The 11,107-nt window shown below is 43.9% G+C and overlaps 1 protein-coding gene across 1 annotated transcript; it reads right to left on the reverse strand.

Moving 5' to 3' along the window:
* Window positions 1–8,413: 8,413 nt before the first annotated feature.
* Window positions 8,414–10,837, reverse strand: LOC128590435 (tetratricopeptide repeat protein 30B-like). The gene has a single exon (XM_053597751.1). It carries the CDS (start codon window positions 10,733–10,735, stop codon window positions 8,738–8,740), a length of 1,998 nt encoding a protein of 665 aa, XP_053453726.1. The 5' UTR covers window positions 10,736–10,837; the 3' UTR covers window positions 8,414–8,737.
* Window positions 10,838–11,107: the final 270 nt, after the last annotated feature.

Genomic DNA, 11,107 nt, shown 5'->3' on the forward strand with positions numbered 1-11,107 from the left:
CAGGACTGCCTACAAGGTACACGGGACCTGCTTGTCACCCTGAGGGACCGGGGGTATTGGGCATTGGCGAAGAAGGCCCAGATCTGTCAACTGTAAGTTACCTGGGCTACACCCTTAAAGATGGTCAGAGGTGGCTCACTGAGGCCAGGAAGCAGACTGTGCTCAAGATCCCAACCCCAACCAACCCCAGGCAGGTGCGAGAGTTTCTGGGGTCTGTAGGGTTCTGCCGACTTTGGGTACCAGGCTTTGCTGAAATTGCAAAAGCCCTCTATGGAGCCACGAGGGAGGGACATCCCTTTGAGTGGACAACAGAAAGAGAATTGGCCTTTCAGAGACTTAAAACTGCTCTGCTTTCTTCCCCCGCTTTGAGGCTCCCAGACATTACAAAACCATTTCATCTCTATGTAGATGAACATAAAGGGATAGCCAAGGGGGTGCTGACCCAGACTTTGGGGCCCTGGACCCATCTGGTAGCCTACTTATTAAAAAAACTAGACCCGGTGGTGTCAGGATGGCCCCCTCGGCTCCGCATTGTGGCAGCCACTGCGCTGCTCATAAAGGACGCAGATAAACTCACCATGGGGAAGAAACTGTTGCTAACCACACCCCATGCCATCGAAGGAGTCTTGAAACAACCCCCAGATTGGTGGATGAGTAACGTGCAGCTAACACACTACCAGAGCTTGTTACTAAACTTACCATGAATCTGGTTCTTGCCCAGCACTGCTCTAAACCCCGCTACTCTCCTGCCCAACCTGGACGTGGAGACACCACTCCACAATTGCCAGGACATCCTAGCCCAGGTCCACAGCATGCGCCAAGATCTGACCAACCAACTGCTACAGGATGCCGAGGAGACCTGGTTCACAGATGGCAGCACCTTCGTGAAGGATGGCTGATGGTACTTGGGGGCAGCAGTGGACTCCGAGGCAGGTACACTTTGGGCTGAACCCTTTCCAGTTGGAACCTCCGCCCAATGGGTTGAATTAATTGTCCTTACCAAGGCCCTAGTTCTAGGCCGAGGGATAAAGCTTAATATCTATACTGACAGCCGATATGAGTTTGCCACCACTCACATCCACGGGGCCATCTACTGGGAGAGGGGGTTGCTGACAGCAGAGGAGAGGACTGTTAAAAACAAGCAAGAAATACTGGACTTACTAACTGCCATCTGGTTACCAAAGAAGCTAGCCATCATCCATTGCCCAGGACACCAAAAGCCCACAACCCCCGTGGCAAGGGGCAATCATCAGGTGGACAAAGCCGCCATAAGTGCAGCCCTCAAAGCCACACAGGCCTTGGCAGGTAGGGTAACACTGAGCCTCAAGTCCTGCCAGAAGAGCCCAGATACACCCCTGAAGACTTGGCATGGATCCGCACCATCCCTCAGGCACATAATCCCTCCTAGTACAATGGCCTGGTGGCGCATAGCTGATGGAAAAAACCATCCTCCCTGCGCAGCTAGGGATAGACATCTTGCAGCGCATGCACCAGGCAACCCATATGGGCAGCAGGAAGTTAAGAGACCTAATCCGACGTGCACAGATTAAGATCGAGTGAATGGATGCCAAAGTGGACCAGATAGTTAAAGATTGCAAAGCTTGCCAGCTCACTAATGCCTGAACTGGGCCTACTACCCAAGGCACCCACACGAGGGGCACCAAGCCTGGTGTGTATTGGGAAGTGGATGTCACAGAAATTAAGCCTGGTCGGTATGGGTACAAATATCTCTTAGTCTTTGTAGACACCTTCTCAGGATGGGTAGAAGCTTTCCCCACAAAATATGAAACTGCTCAAATTGCGGCAAAAAAAACTTCTAGCAGACATTCTTCCCAGGTATGGACTACCAGCTATAATTGGCTCAGACAATGCGCCAGCCTTTATATCTCAAGTAACTCAGGGAGTAGCCACAGCACTGGAAACAACCTGGAAATTACACTGTGCATACAGGCCCCAGAGCTCAGGACAGGTAGAAAGGATGAATAGAACTTTAAAAGAGACCTTAACCAAATTAACCCTAGAGTCTGGTGGGGACTGGGTGGCTCTCCTTCCCTTTGCCTTATATAGGGTCAGAAAGCCCCCTTATACCCAAGGCCTCTCCCCCTATGAAATTCTTTATGGGAGACCACCTCCTATTATTCCAAACAACCGCATCTTTTAACAGAGGCAAATTATAAGGACTTTCTTCTTTCCCTCCACTGTTACCAGCAGGTTCAGAAAGAGAATTGGAACTGCCTGAGTGACACCTATGCAGAAGGCCTGATACCCGAGCCTCACAAGTTCCAGCCAGGGGACTGGGTCTATGTCAAGAGACACCAGCAGGAAACTCTCGAATCATGGTGGAAAGGGCCTTACACTGTGATCCTGACCACCCCCACTGCACTCAAGGTCAACAGCATTGCTGTGAGGGTCCATCACACCCACGTCTGGTTGGCAGATCCATTTGCCATCAAGGAGGACTACACCCCACAATGGAAGCTCGAGAAAGACCCTGCAAACCCACTAAAGCTCAAATTCAAGCACCCAGCACAGTCGCCTTGATGACGGTCCTGGCACTTTTGTTAACTGTATGTAACCCTTGCTCAAGCTCATGCTGAGCCCCTAGCAGCCCAAACCAGCCTTTAAATATCACCTGGGAGATCCTGGGATGAGCCAAGGGAGGAATTATAAACCAGACCTGGGGCTTACACCCCCAGGGCACCTGGTACCCAGATTTACTTGTAGATTTAGATGATTTAATTGAGGGGGGTGCTGCTGGAAGGCCCTGAACCACCATTACTATGTGTACCCTGGCCACAGGGTAGACAAGTGTGGCAGAGCCGAGCATTTCTTCTGCCAAGCTTGGAGTCGCGTCTCTACAGGCCAAATCTGGTGGGACCTCCCTCACAAAGGGGACCTCATTATGGTATAGCAAGCCATGGCCCCATCACCTTGCCAACAAACGGGGGTGCTGGGTTATCCAAATCGACCTTGTGACCCTGTACTCATCAGGTTCACAGCAGCAGGGAAACAGGCAATAGGATGGGAATGGGGCAAGACCCAGGGAATTCGCCTGTATGACAAAGTCTGCCGGTGGCCCCTCATGGACGATGGGGGCAAGTTCACCCTAAAGGCTGTCTATAGCATCCCCGACTCAGCCCCACCTCTAGCTGTTGGCCCAAACCCAGTTTTTCAACTGCATCCACCAGCTCTGGTTACTCTACCCCCTGCACACTCCTCTCCTAGTTCCCTTTTCAGCTCCTCACCAATTAACAACACTGGGCCCCCAGATCCTATTTGGGACCTCCTCGTCAGCACCTATCAGGTACTTAATCACGGCAGGAGCTGACTGCTGTGTGCTGGCTCTGTCTTGAGGTGAAGCCCCCTTACTATGAGGGCGTAGCCCTCCAAGATAGCTTCACTCCTGGTGAGGCCACAGCTTGCCGCTGGCATCAGCATGGCCACCCTCTCCTTACCCTCCAATCTGTCTCAGGGAAGGGAACTTGCATGGGATGGGTACCCACCTCCCACAGGCACCTGTGTAACAGTACCTACCAGTGGAACAGAACTGGGTATGTACTGCCCCCCAAAGACGCCTGGTGGGCTTGTTCCACGGGCCTGGCCCCAGGCATACACTAAGGAGTCTTAATTGCAACCAAAGACTACTGGGTCCTTGTGCAATTGATACCTAGACTAATTTACCATAAACAAGAGACTATTTTCCAGAGATTTGAAAACACCGGCCTTCATTTCAAAAGAGAGCCTGTGATGGCTCTCACCATCTCCGCCCTGTTAGGACTGGGATTAGCAGGAGCAGGCACCGGCATCTCAGCTCTAGTCCTCCTTAAAAACTATGGGGCACTGCAAGTGGCTATCGATCTAGATATAGAAAGAATAGAAAAATCCATCACTCTACTTCAGGAATCCCTCACTTCCCTTTCTGATGTAGTGCTCCAGAACTGGAGGGGGCTCGACTTGCTGTTTTTGCAGCAAGGAGGATTGTACGCTGCTCTAGGTGAAGAATGCTATTTTTATGCTGACCATTCTGGGGTAGTTAAAGAATTGATGACCCTAGAACAGGAAGGACTACAGAAATGCAGACAAGAAAGAGAGCAAGCCCAGAATTGGTATGAGGCTATGTTTAATTGGTCCCCATGGCTTACCACCCTTATTTCTACCATAGCTGGACCCCTAATCCTGCTCTTACTAACCTTAACAGTAGGACCATGTGTAATTAACAGACTTATAAATTTTATAAAGGAATGATTTGGGGCAGTGGACCTCATGGTCCTCAGAGCCCAGTACCAGCCCTTAAGCTCCCCTGATGAGCTCAAGCTCACCACTGAGGTCCCAGGATTGGGTCCTCTTAGTTACAAGGAGAAGGGGTGAATTAAGAACCTAGTGATGCCATTTTGGCTCTCATCCTTCATTTTAGAGTAAACCTGAAAGACCCTAGTTCTGCCCCCCAGCCATTAAAATTGGTGGAACCCAATCAGCTTTAAACTCCAGTATAGGTACAAGAAATAACCAATACAGGGACTACACCTTGTTTCCCCCACCTCTCACCCCATACCCACCCCATAAAAACTCCCACGCACCGTGAGCACGGGTCTCTCTGTCCCAGCTGCATCTGGGGGTGCTGGCAGCCCAGGCTCGAGCTTGAATAAAACACCCTCGCGTGATTGCATTGGTGTCTGGCTCTCTCGTGTGGTCACTGGGGACCCCAATCCTAGGGTGTAACACAGGTGTTCATCTCACCACTTAATAATTCAAAAAATCTATGTAGGTCTACAAATGCAAAAGATCAAATTTATGATTTTTCATTTTATGTTTTACATGATTCTGTCTGGAATAATTTTATAATTTTGCCAATTATTTCATTATAAATCCTGTATGTTGTCAGAAAAATATTCGCCTTGGTTTCTGAAATGACTTCCAGCATCTTGGTCAAATCATGTGTAGCTTTCTTCTGTTCTCTGACACTGTTTCAAAACAGTTTAATGGTCATAAATCAGTACAAGCACAGAAGGTCTAGGAACAAAAATACTGTATAACTACAGAAAAAAAATGTGTCTTTTCCAGTAAACACACAAAATAATGGCACTCCTTAGAAATGTTAATATGTGTTATTGTAAATACATATCAACTGGATCTTTTTCAGCAAAGTGTTTCTGTTATGGGCTGGTTCTTTTTTTTATTTTTCATTAAATCATAGCTGTGTACATTAATGCAATCATGGGGTACAATGTGCTGGTTTTATATACAATTTGAAATATTTTCATCAAACAGGTTAACATAGCCTTCATGGCATTTTCTTAGTTATTGTGTTAAGACATTTGTATTCTACATTTAGTAAATTTCACATATACCCTTGTAAGATGCACCATAGGCATATGGGCTGGTTCTTGAAGCTTTCTTTTGTTTTATAATGTTAGGATATGACCATTTCTTGCTATAGTACTCCCTAACTTAAAAGTGGAATAGACATTTTATATTCCCCAAATTACATATTCTCCTTTCTAGATATGAAGTATATAAACTATAGAACTATTTAGCAACTTGGAGACCAAGAGGCTGAATTTTCACAGGACAGACTATTATAAGAAAACTAACCACCCAGTAATTTATTATTGATTCTTAATAAGATCTTAAGGGTTTCTGGGTACTCTGTGGCCATACTCTTCATAGAAGTTGCCATGAGTGCTGGTGAAACTTTCAGTTATGTATCCTTCATCTCCAGCATTTATCTCTCCTAATAAAATAGTTGAAACCAAAAGACTAATAGTAACATATGCTTTCTCACACACCTTACTATGGTCCTGTTTGCCCGATATGATTTTAGCTGTTTGTTATTTTGAACTAAGGTATCCAGACACTGATGATAATGTATTTAATTTCCTCATGTGCAAATTTCACTTTTGAGCAAGGACCTGGGCTCATTTTACATGTTCACGTAATAATATTTGCAATTAAGTTACTGGCAAGTCCTATTTAAACTAACAAAAACTTATCTGTCATCCTAGAAATAGATACAGAACTATTTTCTAGTAATTTTTCACTATTAAGCAATTCCTTTTCAAATACATACCTATTACAATGTTGTAGAAAGGATTTCAGTACGCGGTAGATTAATCTTGGCCCAAATCCAAGTCACTTGATTTAATTAAACAATCAAAAGATCCTTAGTTAATAGTGGATTGAAGTATCAAGTAAATGCCTGTAAAGACTCATTCCCCAAGAGAATATTAAACACGATACTTGTGGCTAATAAATTAATTACTTCTGGCTAATGTCCAGACCTACTTTTCAATATAAAATGATTGTGGAAATAGTAAAGCAAGTGCCCTCTAAGCTTCAGTATATTTAATTCCCAATGTCACAGAACATTTTAAGATAATAAAAATACTGCATGTCTTTAAAATTTCAGTCAGTGTTTTTCTAGGTAGTTCAAAGATTTTAAAGGAAAAATATATGGGTTACTGCAAATAGACATTAAAACTCACTGTTTTCTAAAAATTATATAGACCTGGTGCTTTTGATGAGTCTTCTTAAAATTTTTTCTGGCTTTACCAATTTGAGAGTTACTTTTTATGGATAAATGTTATCTTGTTTTGCAAATATGCACTGTTAAAAGGGGTTCTAAAGTCACCTTGAAAAATCAAATACTTGCTCACCTGAAACTGCTAAAAGGTTGGTATGCATCTTTTATACCTGGTTGTGGTTTCATCTACCAGCTATCAGAGAAAAGCATCCCTATAATTGACAAGAGGGAGAAGATAAAAAAGGAAAGAAAAGGGAGTTGGTAAGGAAGATAGATTTTTCATTTCTTACCTTGTGATACATTCTGCAGGAGTAAACACCACTATCTCTTAAATATTAAGACCCTTTGGAGAAAGGAAAGGAAAACACTGTAACAGAAACTTTATGCACTAGAGATTGCCTTCCTATTCTACGTGGCCTTGACCTTTAGGAAAGTCTGCATGACCTCTCCTCCTTGTATTAAGTAAAACAAAAGTGTAAGGATTGATTATTTGATTTGGTAAGTTAGTTACAGAAGCAGCTCTGGCATCTGTTACTTCCACTCTTTCTCCATTACTTCTGTCCTGTAAATGAAGGTAGACATTTGATTAACTACTGAGACTGGGACATGAAGGGGATCCAAGGTGGGTTGTGAAGTAAATCATGTTGCTTAATCTCCATTACATCTTCGCTTCACCTGTTCCTGTTTCCAGATTTTTGGCAGACTGGCAGCTGGAGACCTTCACTTCAGGAACAGGAGAGGCTCTATTTATTTCCAGAATAATTAGGGGAAAAATGCACAGTATAATAGTCTGTCAATAAAACCTCTAAATAAAAAGGTAGTTTATCATTTGGGGGGAAGAATTGAAAGCAAGTCTCCCCTTCCCCAACAAAGACATACACGAGAAGAAAAACTGAAAGGGGAATTAAAGAGAACTATATAATTTCTAAAAACTTACAAAATTCTTAATTTATGCACGATCATAAGGAAAAATAGGAACCGCACAATACACATTTGTAGCCAGATTGGTAAGCAAAAACTTCAAGTAAAAAGGCAACAATTCAAATTTCTTAGTAGTAATCAGTATAACATCCAACAATAAAATAACAATCATTTACCTTAGGAGTAATATTTACTACAAGGCAAAATACTAAAAAACATTCATCTGAAGTACAAAGATATATTTCATTTCCTGGGTGACTTGTTAATATATCCAGGTCATAAAAGAAGGCAATTTTCTTCTAGATGGCATGTGCAGAATCAGATGTTACAGTTAAAAGTATAATAGTTGTAAAGAGCCTCCAGGAGTTCAAACGATTGTGAAACACTAAGCAATAAATGAGTTTGTAAGGCATTAAACTGGAGGAGAGGGTCTAGAACTAATACCTCAGCCTTCTCATACTCAGTTCAGTGTTTTTTTCCTTAGATTGAAAATACTAGGAAGATTCTGTACTTTTGGAATTCATACATTTGTCACCATCCATAGGAAGAACAATGAATTCTAAAAAGTCAAACATGGAATAAGAAATGTTGATTATAAAACTTTAGAGCCAACCAATCAATGAAATTATGAAAGAAAAATTAAGTCACTGATCAAGCTTCATAATCTTAAAAGACTCAAGTAAAGAAATTTTTATTTAGTACCTATACTTTAAAAAGCAATTAGACCAAGGTCCAAACTAGACTTAGCTGAGATCCAGAAAGATAAAGCATTAAATAATTGGGGAGATGTATGGTTAGGAATTCGATTTAGTAGACAGCAATAGCTAACCATACACCTAGCTAACCTAGGATGGGAAAATAGAAGTCTTCATTTTCTGAGTGAGAAACGGTCCAGCCATTGGTAAGCAATCATTTACATACCAGTCACCAGAGAACTGAAAACATAGCTACTCCAATAGTGCCTTGGTTCATGTCACACCATTTTGACAGCCCAAAGCTAAAATATCAACTGCTATTTAGAGTTACTTGTTTACATATACAAAGATGTCACTCTAGCAATTGTTGTTTGAGGACAAGACCTGGTGATTGTCCCCAGCTGAGACAATGCAGAAATAATTCAGCTTATACTGCATGGTCACTACTCTTCTTAATGGAAAAGTTGTTCAACATAATATTTGTTATTGTAAGTGTACAATGTTCAACATAAAACAAATAGGCCAAGGCTAAATGCAGATAAAAAAGGAGTCTGAAATAATAGGTAATAGCCATTTTAATAAAAGCCACCAGCAAGCATGACTAAATATTCCATCCTATAATCTCATATAGCAAAGCTTTCAACTGTCTGGACTCATACGTGACTGTATTTTTTCCAATATGCAATTTTTCTTCTTGCAGAGGCTGTTCTATTACAGCGGGTATGTTTTTGCCATAAAGTTCACAGTGTTCTAGAAACTGGACACATTCTTGAGTAACACTGTCACGAAGCACTATCATGTGTTTTGACATGTTTTCTAATAAGGACAGGAAACACCTTTTGGCATAATACCAAGTATCAGTTCCAAGTTTTTTATTATAAGGCTCCAAGCTTTTGATAACTCGAGAAATACCAAAGTCATAGTTTCCTTTGGCACAGTAAAGAGTTCCTATTACCAAGTTCACAATGCAGAGATGGTAGATTTTCTTATCTGGGTCATCATAAGAGAGCTGCTCTTCTTCCTTTTCAATCTTCCTCATCAACTCTTCGGCTTCTTCATTTTGACTTGTCATAATATATGAAACACAGAGGTTAGCCAATACAATAGCACTGACATTCAGGATATTATCATAATGCTTCTTGACTATGGGCTCATAGAAACCGATGGCTTCTTTGTATTTGTTTTCCTGCATGAACAGAACATGTGCCACGTTCAGCTTCCACACATCATGGTCATTACAGAACTCCACAGATTTGCGAAAGATCTTTTCCACCATTGAATAATTTTCAAGGTTCCAGTAGATTTTTGCCTGGGCCATCAACACAGGTATATACTTGTCAATGGTGTCATCATATTCATTCACTGCCTTTATGATTGTTTCCTCATCTCTGTTGTGTCTTGCTTCCTGTACTTGTTTGGTGAGCCTCCGGAGCTGCTCAGTCAACATCCCTGCTAGCCCATCAAGCTTAATGAAAGCCTCCTCAGGAGCCGTCTGGCAAGTGATCAAGGCATCTAAGAAGTCATAGAGATAGGGCGTGAGGAACTTGTAAGTCAAATGACCATTTTCTGCCAGGACGTCTGCTGCCAAGTCAAAATACTCATATTTACAGTAAAGCAGCAACAGGTTGCCAAAAGTCTCTGGGGGAAAGGGATTCTGCTGCAGCAAAAACTGTAGCTTTTCAAACCCTTCTGTCGGCTTGGTATCCATGTTCATTAGTGCCTGGTTGTGTAGGGTCACAGGGTCCAACTCTTCCTCTGCCCTCGGTGGCATGTCAGTGAGGGCTTCCTGGGCTGCCTCGTAGTTTTTCAGTTGGTATTCTATGGCTGCCTTGAGGTTGAAGGCTTCCACCAGAGCAGTCTGGTGGAGCACTACGGTGTTGCCAACACTGCGAATATCAATGCCCTCAGTGGTCATGCCCACACCCAGCTCTGGGTGCTGGCGAATGCCACGTTCTATAATATCGGCGATATGCTTCAATGCTAGGGCATATTGCTTGCTGCTGTAACAGGCCAAAGCCAGGTTGTAGGAAAGGTCAGGCCTGTAGCCCGAGGCCTGCAGGGCCGCAAAGAACTTGGCACACGCTGCTTCATACTGACCCTCCTTGTACAGCAGACAACCCAGGTTAACCTGGCTATCGGCCTCATTGTCGCCCTCACTTTCTTCCGTCCCTTCCCCACTCAGCAGCTGCTCCACCAGGCTCCTGGCCCCTGACAGATCGCCCTCGCTGTACTTGATAGCAGCTTGCAGGCGCAGGACTCGGCTGTGGTAGGCGGGGCTGTCCAGGAGGAGGAAGGCGACCCGGGTGGCCTCTGGATAAAGGCAGGCCTTGTACAGGGCCTGGGCCTGGTACAGGCGGTACTGCTCCAGTTCCGGGTGCAGCTGGCTCAGCTGCTCATAGCACTCGGCCGCCAGCGTGAACTCCTGCAGGTGGTAGTAGCAGTAGCCCAGCAGCGACAGGCCGGCGCGGCTCTTCGGGCTCCGCTGCAGCTCCCCGCCCAGCAGCTGCACCGCCTCGGTGTAGCGGGCGTCCCGGATGAGCTGGTACACGACGGCGGTGAACTCCCCATCGGGGATCTGCGAGCCGTTCAGTCCCGCCATAACTGCCAACAAAGTTGTGCGTGCTCGTTACCGTGGCAACCAAGCAACCGGAAACGGAAGGAAATATTTCTTCACGTGCTCCAGAAGTTAATTTGTAGTCAAAGGACCCAGCTGTAGTTGGACCGAGGTCCCTTAAATGACTTATACTGTTGTTGTGTTGCCTATACTTCTTAAACAAATGGAAAATTTCTTTAAATATACAGGGTGGCCATAGAGTTTGTGCACTATTTTAAATTGCACACGAACTTTATGGCCACCCTGTGTAATCTGATATTTAAAGATTCCTTGAGCATTGTTTTCAAATATGAAATTATCAAGTGGTAAATGGTAGCCACTCCAATAATACATTTTAAACGTGTGGCAAATTACAGA

Source organism: Nycticebus coucang, chromosome 7 (genome assembly GCF_027406575.1).
Source record: "Nycticebus coucang isolate mNycCou1 chromosome 7, mNycCou1.pri, whole genome shotgun sequence".
NCBI lineage: Eukaryota > Metazoa > Chordata > Mammalia > Primates > Lorisidae > Nycticebus > Nycticebus coucang.